This window comes from Scomber scombrus, chromosome 16, assembly GCF_963691925.1.
Source record: "Scomber scombrus chromosome 16, fScoSco1.1, whole genome shotgun sequence".
Lineage (NCBI taxonomy): Eukaryota > Metazoa > Chordata > Actinopteri > Scombriformes > Scombridae > Scomber > Scomber scombrus.
In genome coordinates, this window is record NC_084985.1 from 8,715,667 (window position 1) to 8,736,546 (window position 20,880).

General features: G+C 36.4%; 1 protein-coding gene across 1 annotated transcript; it reads left to right on the plus strand.

Moving 5' to 3' along the window:
* Positions 1-7,995: 7,995 nt before the first annotated feature.
* LOC133996831 (mucin-5B-like) lies at positions 7,996-12,256 on the plus strand. The gene is made up of 2 exons (XM_062436395.1): positions 7,996-8,076; positions 10,766-12,256. The coding sequence occupies exons 1-2, from the start codon at positions 8,008-8,010 to the stop codon at positions 11,183-11,185; spliced, it is 489 nt and encodes a 162-aa protein (XP_062292379.1). The 5' UTR covers positions 7,996-8,007; the 3' UTR covers positions 11,186-12,256.
* Positions 12,257-20,880: the final 8,624 nt, after the last annotated feature.

A 20,880-nucleotide genomic window follows, 5' to 3' on the forward strand; every position in this document is an offset into this window, starting at 1 on the left:
CAGATCCATATCTTACGTTAAAAAAGTAGCCTTCTTTCACAGGGTAAAAATGCAAAGTAAAATCCATGCATTAAAAAAAGTTAAAGTAATGTGCAAGAGTTTAAGGCACTTTTAAATGTTTAGATTCTTATCCATCACACAGTACCTTTAGAGAGGAGTCTGATCAGTCCTAAATTTAGTGTGCAGCATGACAATGACCCCAAACATACAGCCAGAATCCTACTATCTTCAAGTTACAAGTTAATCATCAGTGAAACTTATCCCACATTCCTCATCCAGCCTTTGACGACCACAGCATCCCTCATTTCCTCCTCAGTTACTAATGCTTCTGCTTGGTTTAAGTTTGACCCTGAGCTGACTTTTGATGACCATATAAAAGATATACATCAAACCTCTTTCTACCATCTCAAAAAGATCAGTGAACTCTCTAACCCTGTCAAATGCACAGAAACTTGTCCACGCCCTTATCTCCTCAAGACTGTAGTAGTGATTCTAGGATAACATCAATTCTGTTTTCATTGCACTGGCTCCCTGTCTCTTTCAGGATTGATCACAAAGTCCTGCTACTCACATACAAGTCCATCAACAGAAATGTGCTTCCCTAGCTACAGGAAGTAATGATACCACAAACCTCCACTGGCACCCTCAGATCTGCCAGCAGCTTGCTCCTCCAGGCCCTCGAGTACTAAACTTCACACCATAAGGGATTAAGCCTTCTGCTCTGCTACACCACAATGGGGAACAGCCTTCCTAACCATCTCAGAGAAAAACAGACTCTAGTCTTTTTTTTTTTTTTTTTAAAGGCCTAAAGACATTTTGTTCCATGAAGGCTTTTTCATCTCTATGTACTCTGTGTGCTCTTTGTTATTAATACTGTAGCACTTTGAGTTTCACTATGAATGAGAAGTGTAGAATAAATCAAATGTATTATTTATTATTTTTACAAGAACAAAGAGTCCTGCAACAGATGGTACACAGAGCTCTGATCTCAACATCATGGAGTCAGTCTGGGATTACATGAAGAGAGCTGCCTAAATCTTCAGAGGAACTGTGACAACTCCTCCAAGATATGCTCGGAAAAACCCACCTGCCAAATTCTTTGAAAAACTGTGTACCGAGGAGAACAGATGCTTGTTTTAAAGGCAAAGTGTGGTGACACATCAAACATTGACTTTATTTAAGTTTCTTTCTCTGTTTAATCAACTTTGAATGATGTTAACTGATAAATAAAAAATATTCTTGGCATTATTTTTGAAAACACCATTACTTTACTTTTAGTGCCTAAAACTTTTGCACAGTTCTTCAGCAGGATGTACTCTGTCAGTATTTTGTCATCATATATTATTACATATTTTACTCTTAATTAATTTTATTAATATTAATGTAAAAGTACAATGCTTTTTTCTCTGAAATGTTATGGAGTGAAGGTAAAGAAAGAAATACTCCAGTCAGTAAGTAAGTAAACAGTCATTTTTTGTTAAAATTAGGGTTACAAAGTACTACCTAATTACAACAAAAAAAATCCAATAATAGGGATTTGAATACAAATTTAAATCAAAGACAAGTAAAAATTGTCATAATGGATAGATCACCAATTCACATATAGTTCAGTGAATAGCAATCCACTTAATTGGTAGATTTTAAGTGCAATTGTTTAGAGATAATCCAAAAGAACCTTGTCAATGAGACTAACTAGTCTAAACTAGAAACCACTGTCTACTGAAGAGGAAAATAGCCCATTGAGTCAGGCCTTTATGAGATAATAAGGGACCCTTTGAGGTCAAATCAATGTTACATGAGTGAGACCTGTTTACTTGGCAGTCCAGCCAACACCGTGAGACTCAGAAGTGGCAAATCATTGGCTGGCTTTCTTTGTTAAAAGAGGATGGCTGACTTTGTCTGTGGTTTACATAAGATCAAAGGTTGCATTCATTGTGAGGAACTAGGAGTTTCAAGGAAGTACATTTTATTTTTTGTGTGATGAGGTTTATAGTTAAATGATAACCTTTGTTGGCCTTAACCACCACAGGTAGCGAGATGACTAAGGGGTAATTACTGTGATAAGCTAAGCAGATAAGGAAAATAAGGAAAAAATAATATGTATTTGTATTAATTGTATTATAATTGTATTATAATGATAGAAAAGAGAAATACAATTGTACTGTTCTGCAGCCTGCATTGACATACACTTTAATTTCACTTGGACTGGAAATAAAAGAAAGAATGAAATGGCTGCTTGTCCATCCAGCTTACTTTTAATTCAATTCCTTTATTGTCATTGCACAGCAGTACAGTGAAATTGTGTGATCTCTGTGGCTAATACAGACAATACAGACAATAAGCTTAAACCAGAAAACAATGAAACACATAAAATACACACGATAAGCATAAAGTGGAGTTTAAAGAAAACCAAAACAAATAGCATAAGAAACTTACCTGCGTTTTTATGATATGAGTTCCTCTGCTCTGTGTAACCGCAGTCAGTTGTTTACACTGTTTTTACTCTGAACCACTAAGATGTTTTTATCCTGTCAAGTCAGGTCAAGTCAATTTTATTTATATTTTGCCAAATCACCATAGATGTTATCTCTCAGTGCTTTTCACATACAGCAGGTCTAAACCGTATAACAAGGTAATAATAAGGAATTGCAATGATTCAGCCTAGAAATAAGAAATGTGTGGACTAGTTTTTCTGCGTCTTTTTGAGACGTTGAGACTTTTTGAACAATGTTGTATTCATGGGAAAAAAGGCCGTCCTTAATATTTGTTTTATGTGGGAGTTAGAGGTCATGTCTTGATCAAAGATAACTTCCAGCTTTCTTACAGTGTAGCTGGAGGCCAAAATAATGCCACCCAGAGTAGCTTAATCATTAGATAATGGTGTTTAGGGCCAAGCACAATAACTTCAGTTGTGTCAGTTTTGTTAGTAGAACATTACAGGTCCTTGGGCATGCTTGCAGTTTAATTAATTTATGGGCTTCATCTGGATTCATTGATTGAGATGATATAAGGTAAATAGTATTGATCCAAGCACAGAACCTTGTGGAACTCCTTGTCTAACTTTTGTGTGCATGGAGGATTTATCATTAACGTGTACAAACTGAAACAGATCTGATGAATAGGTATTAAACCAGCTTAATGTAGTTCCTTTAATACCAATTAAATGTTCCACCTTCTGTAATAAGATGTGATGGTCAGTGGCAGCGCTAAAATCTGATGCTCATTGTGGTGACACAGTCAGGTGCACTTTGACTTTGACAAATACAGAGAGAATTACTTTGTCTGATGCAATTAGGAGGTAATTTGTAACTTTCAGTAGTGCTGTCTCAGTGCTGTGTTGCACTCTAAATACTGAAAATCCTCATATAAACCATTATTATGTAGAAAGTCACACAACAGATTGATGACTGCTTTCTCAAGGATCTTAGAGAGAAAGGAATGGTTGATATAGGTTTAGTTTGCTAAAACACCTGGATCAAGAATATTCTTTAAGAAGAAGTTAAATTATAGCTACTTTAATTGATCACATCTAAAGAAGTGCTAAGTTAAGGTAAGACTTCCTTAAGCAGCCGAGTTTGGATGGGGCCTAGAAACAGGTCGATGATTAATAAATCATTGAAATTAGCTCAGCAAGGTCAAGAGACTTAGGAGAAAAACAGTCTAAATATATATCAGGTGTTACAGCTGTTTCTACGGTTCCTGTGTTTGAAGATATTGGTGCATGTTGAGGGCAGAAGGTGATAACTTTTGTCTCCAATAGTTTGAATTGTATCATTAAAGAAGCTCATATAGTCACCACTACTAAAGGAATACATAAACCAAAAGAGTTATGACTCTTTGTCAGCCTGGCCAAAGTGCATAATAGGAACCTAGGGCTGAGTCTATGTTTTAAAACTCAGACTTAACGAGATTCTTCTAATTTGGTGGAACCTCAGACACTTTAAAATTTTCACGGTTTGCTTTAATTTGTGGGTTTGGGAGTTATACCATGGAATTAACCTCTTGTCTTTAATTACCTTCTTTTTTAAAGGGGCAATGGAATCAAAAGTCAACAAGATCAAATCAACAAGATGATCAGTTGGGAGGGACTAAAGTTTGCATAACAGGTCTTTATTGTATTGAGACATAGCATTGAATTCAAAGCTGATGAAATCACTTCAATTTAACCATAGCGCTATCAGACAGACATCTAGTGAAGACATTTTTGTCTAATGGCGTGCAGTCCAGTGATAGGAATTCAAAAGTTATTAAATAATTAAATAATGGAGGATTCTGTGGAAAGACTATTAAATGTTATTTCAATGCCATATGCTAGAACAAGTTCAAGGAAGTTTCAAGCCTTTAGTGGTGCTTTGAGGGTTAAAACACACACATCACAGTCTTTTGTTCCTCCAACATAAAAAACACTGACTTCAGCAGCCTTGTAACACAACAAATAGACTTGGGTATAAAGTTCTCCAGGTAGATAGATGGATTGGAACACAATTTTGTATAGACATCCAAGGTTCCCAGAGGATGAGTGCCAATGAGTGCTAATTTGGTTGTGACGTTCAAGGTCTGAACTGTAACATCATACTTGCTTAAAATCAGCATTGTCATTGTGCGCATGTTAGCATCTGTTTTAGTGGGTCACACTCATCCTCCTTCAGTTACTGATTTACTGAGCTTGTCATTTATGTAATGTATATTTGTTAATATGAATTTGAAACTATTTCTGAGCATGAAATGAAATGTTTATGAGGCCCCTCTTCCTTCTACTGTCATCTTGATAGCTGAATTTCATGAACCTACCACAGCAATAAAACATTACTTGATGCAATCAGTAGCTTTCTTCAGATGAACCATGTCAAGCAACACTAAGCAGATATTGCAGCAAGTCAAGGAAGACCACATTTTAATCTTTAATTATTAACCTTCAAGCATTGGTAAAAACTCATTCTACAAACAGAAGTAGAAACAAATGTGATAGTGTCACAAATTGAACACAGTACTGTCCTGTAGCACTGATGACTATCTGAAAGAGAAAATGACCCATACAAGCTCAGTCACAAGCAGAACAGGCTACTCAGGAAGGCCAGGCTGTGTTCACTGTGTCATAAAAGAGATGTTGAGCCAGAATCTTACATGCTATATTGCGAGATATATAAAGATTTGAGAGAGGTTGTATCCTGAGATCATTCATTTCACCAGTCCTCAGAAACTGCCTTATCGATGTGGGGAGAAAAGTCAGTGTGCAGGATTAGCAGAAAAATACGTTTACTGTCGTGTTACAAGTTTGGTGTATTTTTGATTAATATCTGTAAATGTATTACAGCTGCCCATGTTATTCCATCTACTGTACTCAATTCTTCCATACTTTATAGCCAACTCTTCTGTCCCTTAATAGTCAAGAGTGGAATTGAATGTAATTGTGATTTGATGCCTTTTTTTTGCATTGTATTTGATATGATTGTTGATCTTTGTACAGTAATTCTACATTTATTGCGACTCGTTTTAATGTTAATTTTCTGCACTTCTTTGGCACTTAAAGTTTCTGACCTGCCATGCCAATAAAGCTTATTTGAATTTGAATTTGAATTTGAAATATGCAGCACAGTGATAACAGCTGATAAAGCACCACAAAGGCTTGGCTGTGCTTTCATAGCTACCAGAAAAACCTGTTACGGGAATAAGATTGTTTCCCTCTCTGTCCTTCAAGTTGTATGGTGATGATCATATGTGTTATGGTTCAAGGGATTTAGTTTTATATTAGAATTACATTTAAGTTGCTAAAATGGTAATAACCATAATGATAATATCACAGTCACCTTATTCACGCACAAGTAATAACATAAATCTGTGGGTCGCATTTATGGACGATAGTATCAGTTTTAACGACCTAACCTCCCATGCAACACAGATAGCCTAATTGTGTAACTTTGCTCAATTTGAAGACTCTTCCCTTTAAATTTCACAGTGTTCTTCAATAAAAGTCATTACAAACAAAAGAAGAACAGATGGATTGTTTACATTTCTTTTAAAATAGAGAATCCGCTGTTTCATGGAAAGTTAAACTGGATCTAGAAAAGTTACAACCTCATATAATATGTGTGTTGCAAGTGAAACATTGCTAAGGTGAACTTTAAAACACCTGTATGCCAACTTTATTACTTTAAGTCCAATATTGACCAGGAGTAGAAGCAAAGTGTACAAAAAGCCTTTTGACGTGTGACAAGCAGTCACGTCATTTACTTGTTTCGAGAAAATGATAAGATTTCAGTTTTACGCCAGGTATTTGTACACACTTGATATCAAAAAATAAATATCAAATTCCTATCTGCTTGCTACAGTTTTTCCAACAACTCCTTCACAACACTTTCCTTTTCATTCCTGAAGGTTTCTTCAAAACAATCTTTGCTGTGGTGGAAATGTGAAAATAAGCTAAATGGAATTCCTGTGTTTTTAAAGTATCAATGGATACCTTTACAGGCAGGTTTCTGTGGTCACATTCCATTTTTAGGTGAATTAGTTTATCATATTGCATCAGTTTCCTTTAGTTGACTTTGTTTCCTCATGTTTCCTTTCAAATAAAACCTTGGTCAAAAGTGAACAGTGAGATATTTTGAGTAAACCGACCAGTTTCCATAAAAAATGCACTGCACAAAAGCAAACTTTTAATTCTTTGGCATAAATGGTATAAAGGATTGCAATGACATATACACTATTAGTATTTTAAAAACATTATGTGTGCAAACAAACCAAGTTTTTGTCAAGTTACAACATGTGTTCAGTTGTAAATCAAAAATGAATCTGTTACATGTTAGCTTATTAGCATACACCACATTTTAATTCTGACAAAATTATTCAAAACCCTGCTGTCTACTAATTTGAAGAACAGACCACAATGACAACATCAACATCTGCCACTCCCACTGTTTCTCTGTCTAAAAACTATAGTTGGATGTTGGGGTGTCAGACTTGATGCTGTTAATAGGAAAATAAACATGACTGGGAATCAAACCAGTTCAAAACTTGTTGTTGGTTAAGCTTAATTTTTTGTCTAAGTTACAGTATCTTTACCATCATTCAGTGTATTTGCATGCTAATATTTGCTAATGAGCACTAAATACAAAGTACAGCTGAGGTTGAATGGTTAGTTTTGCAGCTATTTGGTTGTAAATTAAAGTATTGGGCAAATTGACATTTTTACCTTATGATTGAGGTAGATAAAATATCAGGGAATCGCAACATTTCAGGGAAATCCATCCAATAATTGTGATAATTTGCCCCAAAACCATAAATCTCAACCTGAAGCTGGTGCTAGAAAGGTTTAGGGGTTACCAAAGTCAGATTTTAGTGTCTGGGAATGATGTCTGTATAAAAATTCAAGTCCAACCAATAATTAAAAGTGGTTGACCGACAGACTGACCAACTCGCAGTCCAACATTGCCATAGAGCCACACTACCAACATGGCTAAAACATAGTACAACACATCTTTTAGGAAAAATGAAGCTTCCCATCTGTATAAACTCAGATTTTGACACTATAGTCAAACTGTGATCAAATATGGTAATGTGATATCCCCTGTAACATGGTACTGCTGTATAATGTAGGGCAAACTTTTGGTGTCCAAAACCAAGTATCAATTCAGCAGTGTGCGTTAATCCCCAGGGTAGAACCAGGAAAAAGCTGGCATGAAACAAAGTGCTTTAGAAAAGACTTTCACTATGAGCTACTTTTTACAAAATACAGTGGAGTTGTTCTATTTGAGTCCATCAGCAGAAGCTTTTCCTTGTGCCAAATTTTTAATTACACATCAGACACTTTTCACTTCTGCTCTCTCTTAGCATTAACCCTGTAGGCCAAGTTGAAAATGCTCCAGAGAAGTGTGCAGGATTTTTTTCCCACTCTTTTCCCTGACGACAACCCTTATCAGCATCATTATTATGGAGAGCTGGCAGGTATAAAAGGGCGGACAGAAAGGTGGGAACAGCCATAAAGGACCAGGCAAACAGTTGAAGACCAAGATGGAGAAAGCAGGGAAGGTTGTCCTTGTCCTCTGTGTCTATTTGACCATCTTAATGAGCAGCATTGAGGTAAGAGACATTTTGGAGACATGCTGTGGGATAAGTTAATGGTGTTTGTGTCCATATTCAAGGAGCTTTGATGGGCCAGTGATGGATAAACAGTTTAACCTCTCTGGATTTTTAGCAAAACGCACAGTCATCTTGTGGTGTTCTTGCTTAAGTGTGGTTATAGTCAAATTAGTCAGAGATAAATGTCTAGTCTAGTCAAATGCATATGGATAGAAACACTCAGTGGTTCTAATACAACAAAAGGGATACAGTTTCTTTGCAGATTTGATTTATTAAAACAAAAGATCATCCTTCTGTTGGAAATATTTAACCAAGAGTAAATAAAACTTCCTGAATGAAAACTAGTCCACTATTACTATCTGTCTTGAAGCTGGAAAAAGCACAAGTTCCATTGAATCCTCAGAAAATGTTTAGATTTCCATTTTTGTGAGCTTTTTAGGGACTTCTCATGCCTGTTGGCTTTGAAGCTGAGGTTGAAACAGTGGTTGATTTTATGATTTTGGTTGTTTTTGTAGTTGTTTGTTTAAGAAGAAAATTTGAAAAATGTATTAAATTGTAATTTATAGATGGATACAGTTAAAATGTCATGAATCTACCGCACATTTCCTCTTGATATTCTCTTAATTGGCTGCAACTATTTAGACTGTTATTTCAAATATTATATATCTGCAAACTGAATATATCAGATCTACTCATCAACCCTCGCTAATCCTTTCTTTTGCTGGAGGGAGCAATTCGGTGTCAGCTACAGGAGCGCTTCCATTTCCAGATGAACCAGATATGATGACCTATCAGGAAGTGTAGATCTGGATGAGAAGGAAGATGAAATACAACAAAGAGACGGATGCAGATATCGGCAGTCAGGGTACAATTTGGCTGTAAGACACAGAGTATAGGGCTAACATGTACTGCCTCTTCAAACCATGGCAATATGCAAACTGCAGTTAATGTCTTCATGCCTCATGCACTCAGATGGAGCAGGTGGCGCTTGACCTTTGCATGGTGTGGCTATGAATGACTTGTCATTGGGACATAGACACACTGTACTACGGCAGGGCTTTATCTGGCATCGCCTGGCAGTATGGAAATGTAAAATGACGGTATAAATAAAAGGAGGGAACAGAGAGTGGAAAGAGATTTATATCAGTACTGACAGAAATATAGCCTAATGTTTCAGCTAATATCATGAGACCTCATTTCCATCTTAGTTTTTGATACTGTTGATCTCAAGTTACCTTTTTTGTTTATTAAAGGGTCACCCAAATTGCAAATTTTTTCATTTACCTCTAGCAGCATTTAGCCATACAAATTTTTTATTTTATTTTATTTATGGAAATATGATTGGAATTTAATTCTTGGGACTTAAAAATATTCAACAGCACTTTCTTTTTTCGGGGGCTGGACTGCAACAGGGGGGCCACCTTACAACAATGTCTGTCCGTCACTGAGTCACTGACTGACTGACTGACTGAGTGATGAAGCTGTACCATTGGTCGTCTGTATCCTAGAATGCATTTTGCACCAGTCGACAGCAATGGTGGAGTTCAAGGTGTAATTTTCTCTGTAGGACTGTTGATATGTCACCTCAAGTTTAAATATTTTTTCAGGTGAGAAAGTAACCGTTTAGATTCCCAGTTAGTTTATCGAAAATAACACCAATTTGAGAGGAGAGGATCTGTGCCATGATGTAATGTAAGAGTTGGATACAATGCTGCTGCTCAGCCTTCATAAAATTGTTGAAAAGAGACTTTGAACTGCAAACATTATGACTCTTTCTATTGTGAATTTTTGATCAAGTAAAGTTTTATATTTGTAAAACTTTTCTTGATCTGAGAAAATTTCATGACGTCATCCCAATGTAAAGTCTATCGGCGAATCACAGGCGGGACCAGCAGGGGTAAACACCACTGCGTATATTCAGTGGGCCACACAACACGGAAGCTAACTAGGACGCCAGAAATGTTTTTTGGCGTACGTGCCAATCAAGCAGTTAGTATTCTTGTGTCATGTATCAAGATCTTATAATACATCTATGATCTGTGCACCTTTGTGAGTGTCATATACTGTCAATTTCTGCACGTTGCGTGTGCTTAGTTTTCATGGTAAACAGATTAAATGCAATATAACAACTACATTTAACAATGCAAACTTTACACACATTAAACACACTGTATTCAGATCTTATCACAAACTTAGCAATAATGATTTTGGCAATAAAACATTTTTTCAGGCTGTGAGTTAATATATAATATATATAAAACATAGCCTCAATTTTGTATTCAACCCTTTTTACAACAGCAATAATTTACAGCCAAACTCTCGTGCAATGTATTTTAAGCATTTTTAAACTCTATGAACTTAAAAATGCTGCCACATCCACATCCAGGTGACATACATGTGAAAAGCATTTCTTACATGGTCCAGCTACATTTTCTGTTGTTACTATTTTTGGTTGCTAAAGCTGAAGATGTTACTCAGAAGTATTGAGTGTAAATCCCAACATTTTGGCTATTTCTTTTCGGAAACTAGTAACTCAGCACACCTCATTGTAAATAGTGTTCATGGGAAGAAAAACTGTTGTTTTAGGTGTTAACAACGAGACCTGTGGATTATGCAAAAAAAGTTGCTGGGAATACATGTCGCTATTAAATGTTAAAAAGTTAAATCTTCAAATTATTTTCTTTCCCAGGCGCAATCTACACCGTGTGCCAACTGTACTACTGCAACAGCGAACAGCTCCATGGAAACGGGTACTACCCCACCTGCAGCTACCAGACCAAATCCTGACCACAGCTCACCTCATGTAACCCCTCATGGCAACATCAGCAGCACTCCTACCCCACGACCGCACCACTCATCCTCTGCCTCAGTTGTCTCTACAACCTCCATGGCTGTCACCGCCTCATCAAAGCACCACACAAAGCCCTCAGGATCCACCCACACCCCCAATGCCACAAAATTCACCACTCACTATTCTACAGTTGGGCATGCTGGTTCTCACCCTACCACCATTGAAGCTACAACAGCAAAAGGAGGGTCTTCCTCTTTGTTCAGGTCCTGCAGTCAACTGCTGGTGCCCATAATCTCCATTCTGATCTTCAGTGCATAGGGCTGAAAGTGTTACAGCAAGGGACTCCATCTTTATTTTTCATTTTTATATCAAACCCACAAATTATTTTATGTATTTTAAGAAAAATAACTCGAACCCTAATCTTAACCCTAACCCTTACCCTAAAAATGTTTGATTTTTGATTCTCAGAGACTTTCCTGTTTAACAGCTCTTGATGTGACTCATTCTTGATATTAACGCTATGAAGTGCTTTGTTTGCACTGAGCTCTTCTCAACTTTAAACCAACACTGTGTAAAAAGCCATGATTCAGATGTCAGAACTATATTAAGTTACAAATTACAAACATAAACATTACACACAGAATTCATTTGTTGTTTTGACAATTAAAATCCTAATTGAATTGCCATTGGATTTTAAGTTAAGTGGGAGGAAATGCTGGTGGCCAGTTGGGGATTTGGAACTGGGAAATAATACGCTACTGGGTGAATCCTACAACAACTTCAGTTCTGTTAAGACAGATGTAAATGGTAGAGCTCGGTAGACTGCCACCACATTTGCATTTTGGTTTTGAAATTGAAAATATGTACTATTAAATTCAAATGGCGTCTCATTCAAATTCAGGCTGTTTGTGTAAAACCACCTTTAGTGTTTTTGTTTTTGTTTTCTTGGGACACGACAGCGTTGTGATTGAAACTATCTCTATAACTTTTTCAAACAGATTTTTAAAGTATATGTGGAATATACTGAACATGTCTTTATGCTATATAGATTGAATAAGTGAAAAGGATGAGTATGATGTAGATGAACAGTGGACCTGGCCAAAAGTCAGGCAGATCTTCTTGGCTAAATAAAGTTTCCAGGCTGTCACGTTATTACTATTCTTGTAGGACTGAATAGAGATTTAAAAGGTTTTAGATGAAACTACATTTCAGTTAAATGTGTATTGTATGTATATGGAAAACAATATAGGGGAATGGATATGTGACAGATATAAGCACTTTGAACTGAGTGAATTATGAGTTTAATTTCCATTTTAATTTCAACCAATTCAGCACAATACACAATACTGCATGTTTGTAAGTTTATTGTAATTTCATTCAAAAAATATGTTTAAATCCATTGAACTGAACTGATTTCTGATTGTTCTCAGAGTAACAAATATTTTGATAATTATATAATTAATATATTTTCACTGTGCAATTTTGGTTAAGAATTGTACTTTATATTGCATTTCATTCAATAAAAATGCCTTTGAAGACAATATACTTTCCCTTTGATTATTAACCAGGTAGTTTCTTTTTTTCTCTTTATTTGTTTATAGTGCAATACAAAGAACAAAATAAGCAACAAGTGACAGAGAACAAGACAATATGGAAAATTACACTCAAACAAACTGAAACAAAAAGAGACAAAAAACTCCCAAAAAACTAAACAAAACTGCAGCAACAGTAACAAGAATGCTGAAAGAGTACACAAACAAATAAACAGACAAAAAAGACTATAATGACTTATATTTTCTTATGCTTGCACGCATGTGTTAAGATACATGTCTGTGTGGGGGGAGGGAGAAAATTAACCAAAGGAATAAAAAAGTAGAAAAAGAAGAGAAAAATAAATAAATAAGCTTAAATAAACAACAAATAATCAGTTAGCTTCTAATTAAAGAACTACAGACAATCACAGCTATAAAATGATAAAAAAAATAGTTGCAGTAAATTGAACAAAGACAGCAATGACAAGGTATCTTAAATCCATATCAGGACTGTTTCCACTTGGCTGACTGTGAGGTTTTGCATTTGCAACCGGGGTGGAGACTGACTGCAGGGCTTCCTGGATGGAAACAGGTATCAGGTGAATAATCTGAATACCATATATAAAGGCCAGCATCTGGAAACACATACGTTTTGCAAATCTTTCAGCAAGGATACACAAGTTTATGACCGGCCTAAACCTTAAAAAGAAGATTACATAACAGCATTTTTATAAGATATCTACAGCTGTCTCTCTGTCTTCAAGAGGAAATCATCTTCCATTATGAAGCATCTTTTCCTGGGGCTGTTTTCACTGGCTCTGCTGAGATTTATCTGTGCACAGGTAAAACTCTTTTTCACTAGATGTAATTAAGATAAAAGAGCGGGAGTTGTGTATGAAGCTAGAAAAACAAAACTAGATCTATAATTACTCTCACTAAATTCAGATTTGATCTTTATCTTTTTTCTTTTTAGTGAAACATTGATAATAAAAAATACCTAATATCTTCCACAAATGCTGTAATATCGTGAATACAGGAACAAATTCACTCCAATCAGCAAAGAAATTTGGTGAAATATTAATATATTGGCCTTGCATTTTTCATTATTATGGCATCTTTGTCATTTGAATCACTGCCAAAATTGAAACATGCATTTGTATTTTTTCACAATGCTATACACAGTCTTATTCCCTATGGCTAGTTAAATCAGTGTTGTTTCTCTCTCCTCTTCAGACTCAACCATCAGCTGTAACCACAGCAATGAATATCACGACCAATACAACAGCGCCATCCAACACTACTAGCAGCAACACCACAGGAACCAGTCCCAATATGGTGACTGTGACCACACCCTCAACGGTGACGACAAAGAATGGAAAAAGCCACCTCTTCACCTCTGTCAGCCTGCTGTTTGGTTCATTTGCTCTTCACGCACTTTGGCAATGAGCTCCCTCTTGAGGCTCAGAGTCGGAGTGACTGTTCAACTTTACACAGCGCAAATGTATGCATGTTACATTTTAGAATATTTGAAACTAGAGAAAAATCATTTTAAGTTGTTGGTGTTTAACAAAATTGTGGTTTAGTAGATTATGAGATAAGGAGAGAAGTCACTGTGTAAAAAGCAGCTGCCTGTAAAAGACAATGAGTTCAGGCATGTTTGTTTACTGATCTTTATTTTAAGGTGCAAAAACCCCCAAAACATTTTGAATAATATACTTTACACATTGTACATAAATTATATTGTACTAAATCTAATGATTAGTGTGAAAATAAATTGAATCAAACACATTGCATAACATCTTTTACATTTGGCATTTTCATCTGTGGAGGCATCACACTGTCGTAGTGATGACCTGTGAAGCAAATGTTGTTGGCTTTTTTCATGTGTGTTTTTATTAATTTTTGTTCTATACTGATCTGTCAAATAAAAAACACTGAATAAAAACAGTTTTAAAAAAAACCCTACATAGAAAACCTTGTCTGTATTACCAAATATGCAAAAAATGTAAATTAAATATTTTAATAAGAGCATGGAAATAAGTCCAAAGTTTAACATTCTCTTCTCTCTTTTGTCCACTTTGCTCTTTGATTTGGAATCCAAAATGATAATAAGAATAATAAGAATAATACCTTTAAAAAACACCATCAAAATATTTTTGGTCCACCTGTGACCTCTAATATGCTGCTTGTTGCTTCAGACATTACAATCAAAATATTGTATTGCCTTGTAATATGCATCATATCTCATGAAAAGAAGCAGGAAGCAGAGTTCAATCAAAAGAAAAGACTCCACTCAAGCCTTTGTTGCATGGTGACTGAAATTTAAGATCCTGAGCCAACAATTCAATATTAAATAACACTGTAGTTAATCTTTGAAATGAAACTCATGCTTGCCTGAGGTTTTCCTTAGAACAGCTTATACTCTCATTACCAGTCTAAAAATTCAAATGTTTCCGTATCAGGTAGCATTACAGACTGAGATACCATTATCACAAGTGGTAAAGCCTTACACTACATAAATAAGCAGAAATAACACCAGTGGGTGAACTACCAGTGAGTTAGCACAAAAGAAACCCTTGAGCCTAATGGAGGAAAAGAAATTCCCCTACACATGTTTTACAGTATGAGCTTCCCCCCTCCTGGTCATTCAATACAACTCTCCTGATTTTAATCTGTGTAGTGAGCTATTTGTTTCCGGTGTGCCTGACCTGAACAGAGAAGACAGTAACACTGTCTCTCTCTCCTCCTGGCCTAACAGCTGCTTGACATTTTCTTTTGGTTACTTATTTGTTGAAGACAATGGGTTAGTGTTACATAGTTCAATTTCTGTTAGTTTAGTTTTTGTTTAGTTCCTTCTGTTGGTTAGGTTAGGGGAAGAGCCCACATCCGATGGTCCACTGTGGTTGGTCTGGGTCAGCATGTCATTATTTCTTTTGCTTCTTAAGTCAGCATTCATTTGGGGTCCCATTCATCCTTAAATAAAAGAAAATAATCAAATAAAATCACTGTTTTTGCTACTCCCTGACTTAGCTAGTGTGCTTTTTTATGCTGTTGTCTGTTGGGGGTGGGGGTTGAAGTCAGAGGACAGAAATAGGATCAACAAGCTAATAAAAAAAGGCAAGATCCATCATTGGTTTGCCTCCTGACTCACTGGAGGTAATCATGGAAAAGAGAGTAGGCATCCTGCACAATAAAGACCACCCATTGTTTGGTGTTTTTAATGAACTGAAGAGCTCCTTTAGAGCCAGACTAGTGATGCCAAGGTGCTCTTCAGGAAGACTTAGAAGGTCCTTTATACCTGGTGCAGTGAGTTTTTTTAATGAACATTGTTGTTGACTGCTGAGTGTTGTGGATTGTTTGATTGATGTTGATGTGGTGCCTTAAACGTATCTTGTACTGTCTGAGTCTGTATGTTTCCTTGCTGTATGTTGGCTGTCTGAGTTAGTCATATCAAGTGGATATCTGCCACATTTACAGTCTTTTAGCATCAAAGAGCATTCCCTCTTTGTGTTTCCCTGTTGAGATGCAGGAAAAGTATAGTAACAAAAAGAGGCACTAAAAAGACTAACGTTAAAATATATCTACTTGATTTGACTCATTTGGACGACCGAAGCTTCAGATAAACTTTTAATTATATTTTTGCACAGAAGGAGGACAGTGGATTACATTGTAAGTTCGTTATGAAGGGATCTTCTAATGGTCAGTATGAACAGGAGGAATGATTACAGCAACAAAAACGTGTCTGTGTTCATTTGGGGTGAGTTAAGCTCAATTATCTTAATGTGTCTAGTTAAATAAACAATTGTTCAATGGACGTGTGATTAGTCAGTTCTTTATTTGTTTAAAGAGAATATTTGAGGCTGCACTTTCATTGAAGTGAAACCAAAAGTGTGCAAAGGGAAGAGCCAACCTTCCTCGTGGTTTATTTTGTTTTCATCACAACAACCTTAACATGGTTATCTTAGCATGTCAAAGACTCACGGAAAGTTTGTTTTTTTCTTTTTCTTCAAACTACACAAAAGAATGGTCTCTGGAGGGCTTTAACTCTCACACAGAAGGTCTGCTAATATTCTGATCATGTTTCTTTATAAACTTAATCGTATGTGTGTTATATAAAGTAACTTATTTCATTTATTATATCCTCTCAATCTTTAATTCAGCACTCTTTGCACCCTTACACCCATATGCACTTCATGTATCCTTGTTTACATTTTACACAAACTCTTTGAGCTGTGCAGTATATAAACATTGTGATTTTGTTTCTGTGTGTATGCATTTAATTTTTTCATTTCATTTGGCTTCTCTGTCCTTGTTTTGACTACAAACTTACACTTATATTATTGAGTTAGTACATCGAGAGTACAATTCTTTGTAAACATACTGAGCCAATAAGGCAGATTCTGATTAATTTAATGAAATGGGTTTGAAGCCAAAAGTTTATAAGTTCTGAAATTGTCTTAAAAAATCATTTCTTGTTAACTTGAAATTCAAGTATTTAAAGGACGATGAATGCTTCTCGCTGAGGTAAATTTTTACCACCTCAATAACCATCTTCACCTCATCATCAGTAAGATAAAGGGAATGATAACTGGTCCCACCTCATCTGAGCACTCCATTATCATCAATAACCAAACAGGACCAAAGACTATCACCCATCAGCAAGATTAAAGGACTCCATGTGGACTCCATCTCCTCCGACTGTTGCACCAGAGCATTATTCAGCCTGCCCTACTCTCCTGCTCCACCTGCTTCTTTAACATGTGATCCGTTACCAACCGGGCCAAACCAACATGCCTCTGCAAAGATAATTGGTCTCTACACACCCAACCTCACAGAACTGAACTGAATGTTGTGGATTGTTTGATTGATGTTGATGTGGTGCCTTTCACTTAGCTTGTACTGCCCGAGTCTGTTTGTTTCCTTACTGTATGTTGGCTGTCTTTGTGTAAAGGTGACATTCAAGTTCCCGTTGTTGAATAATAAAGTACCTTTTATCTTATCCTCTTATCGTATCTTTATATGGTACCACTAAGTCACTGACGTATTCCAGGTGGTTTATATTTTGTATGTTATCATTCGCTTTGTAGAAGTAGAGAACAGACAAATGAAATAAAATAAACAAGAAAAAAAACCCCACATGAATAAATATTCAATCTACCTACTGTATAATTAAATTATTTGCAGAAAGAAGTGATAAAAGTCCTGAGTTTCCCTTACATAATGTGCTGATGTTGATCTGGTGATATTGTGATTTTAAACAAAATATGTATTTGCCTTAATGTGAAAACAAGTTCATATTAAGCTCAAATCAAAGGGCACCAACAGAGATGGATGGTGCAGTTTTTTTTATTGTGTGTTTTTGTGTGGTTTCTATCAGCTACATTAAAAGTTGTAGTACAGAATGGAGATTGTGGGCACCAACCACAAACCATTTTATTTATGGTCTTAAGTGTTTCTCGCTGATACCTTAGCATACATCTAGTTAACCTTTATCTTCATCCTATTACACACAAGGAAATAATATTACAACCAACGTTTTCATCAGTTTGTCAATCATCCACCAGGAGGGGGAAAGGCAAGGTTGAAACATTTCTCATCTCTTTATTTATTGGACACATTTGCATTAGCCAAATTTGTGAAGTTTGTGAAGCAGCCTGTTATTTATACACTTAGGTTAGAAATTAAACCAGGTATCAACTTCACAGTGAGGAAGTAAAATATTTTCCATTCATGTAACATAATGATATAATTTGTTATTTATTGAAATATAAAATCACAAAATTGAACAGGTGCTCTAAAAAGTAGGAAGTTGAGGGTTGTTATGATATCATCGGAATTTATACTTCTTTATGATGGATAATAATTGACCAGTGCTATAAATAGAGATGCATAGGTGTTTTATTGCTTTCAAAATATATTTTTAGTAACAGGAAAAGTTTGCCAGGATTCATAGTGCAAAGTACCAAAGATGATAAATCTATGAAAAATGAAGGATGCCCTTCACACACACACACACACACACACACACACACACACATGCACATTTCACACACACCTCCCTAGCCAACTTCCTGGATCCTGGGCCAGCTACTCTACGTCATAAATTCACACCTCCTAAAACAGGATATTTTTTGTATAAAAGCAAGAACAAACTAGCAGACGTGGAACAGGTTGTAACGGGAAAACTTTCACAGCTCTAAAAAATCTGCCTGTCTTCTTTGCAACGCTATTTTTTCAGTAACATCTCTGGTGCATCTTTGCCTCACCTGGTCTCTGCATCATGAAGACTTTGGCTCTGGGATTTTGCACTCTGGCTCTGCTGGCTTTAGGACAGGTACAAGTCATAACTTTCTTATATTACTCTGATTTTTTTCTACAAGATGATATGCTCAAATACTTTGTCTTAACTTTATTTTTAATGATTGCATTTCACTATAAGTACACAACCAAATTTAACTGACTAATAAGACATAACCAACAAACACATTCAGTGCCCTAAACACATTGGCATTGTCAGTGTGGTTGAGTTAGCTCGCTCAATTGTCCCATTGTCCTGAAAAGGTCATATTAGTTTTCATGTAATTTTATAGGTCTTATAGAGCTGTTACAGTATGTGCTGATTTTTTTGTTTTGTCTGTTTTGTTATATCATACCACTGCCGTTATAATCCTCACCAAAACTTGCTTATGATTACTGTTGATCATTGTTTCACATTTTTTTTAATAATATAGATCATTACAAATGCTGTGTGAAAACCTGTCTTTTTTTTAATTAGCCACTTTAAAAGTTGGGAAATCACCTAGATTACTTCATGTTAAGAGCATTCAAGGGTTCACTGGTTTTTCTAGGAATTAAATCTTGACAGTGACCTTAATTCCACAATTTACGCTGTCACACATGAAGAAATTTTGTGATCAAAAAAAGTTTGATTGTACGTGTTTCTAACAATTAAAACACTTTTTTTTCTGTACTTACTTGTGCAACAAGTATTTGGGAGTGATACTTGACTACACAGTAGCAATGAGCAGAAATTATTTCCTAATTCATTGTAACATTACAAGAATGCTGATAAATTATCATCATCATGCAGAAGACTAGCATTACAGGACAAATTTAAACTATTGTTCAAAACAAGTAAAAACATGCATTAAAGTCTCCAAACCTGACTTAAGAAAATCATGCTCACAGATGTTATTTTACAAACATAAGTATTGTTTGGGTAAAGACTAAGTTGTTTTTTTCTTTTTCTTAAACTAATGCTATATCCACCTATGACCCAGCCTATAACCAGTACTACAACTACCTCTGCACCCGAACAAACCACTGCCTCAACCATCTCTGCTTCCACTGCTCCAACTGTCACCCCAACCACAGTGAAACCCACATCTACGACCTCCACTACAACTGTCGCCCCAACCGCCACGACACCCAAGTCTACGACCACCACTACAACTGTCGCCCCAACCGCCACGACACCCAAATCTACGACCACCACTACAACTGTCGCCTCAACCGCCACGACACCCAAGTCTACGACCACCACTACAACTGTCGCCCCAACCGCCACGACACCCAAGTCTACGACCACCACTACAACTGTCGCCCCAACCGCCACGACACCCAAGTCTACGACCACCACTACAACTGTCGCCCCACCCACCACGACACCCAAGTCTACGACCACCACTACAACTGTCGCCCATACCGCCACGACACCCAAGTCTACCACCACCACTACAACTCCTGCCCCAACTGTTACGGCAACCATTTCTACAGCAACCAATATACCAACGACAACAACCACCACTGCAACCACCGCCCCAAATACAGCTTCCACAACTACCCCTACCACCACGACTACCACCAAACCTACAACCACGACTACCACCAAACCTACAACCAAGACTACAACCAAACCTACAACCACGACTACCACCAAACCTACAACTACCCCTACAACTACCCCTACCACCACGACTACCACCAAACCTACAACCACAGACAGTGGAGTCTCAGGACTCAAATCTTCTCTGCTTTTTTCTGTAGGACCATTGTTGCTCTATGCACTCTGCAACTGAAGTTGCAGTTACACTCCAATGAAGAGATTGATGGTCTGAGCGAACTCTAGAGTGTGTATATGTATATATATATATATATATATTATATATTTATCACATTTTTAGATTAGTTAAAAATTAACTTTATATATCAATGAACTTAAGCTGCTCATTTAATCTGCTGGCTAACAGAAACAAATAATGGTGTGAAATGTAAAAATGTAATGGATCTGAACTTTGTGTGGCATCAAGAATAACTTGTTTATTTAAAAAGTGATGTAATTACTGGAATGGAGGCAGAGCTCCCTGTTTTAGTGTTTAAAAGTGTGATAGTTGTGGTTCATGTGAAATAGAAGTTTAGCAATGTTGGCAAGCATAAAGTACATTTTTTCCCCAGACCAGCTCATTAGCATCTATACACACT

Bases quoted from the DNA above. Each gene is read 5' to 3' on its own strand.
- LOC133996831 (XM_062436395.1), top strand. From the start codon at position 8,008: ATGGAGAAAGCAGGGAAGGTTGTCCTTGTCCTCTGTGTCTATTTGACC. The intron at 8,077-10,765 runs GTAAGAGACATT...TTTCTTTCCCAG, and splicing joins TCTTAATGAGCAGCATTGAG to GCGCAATCTACACCGTGTGC.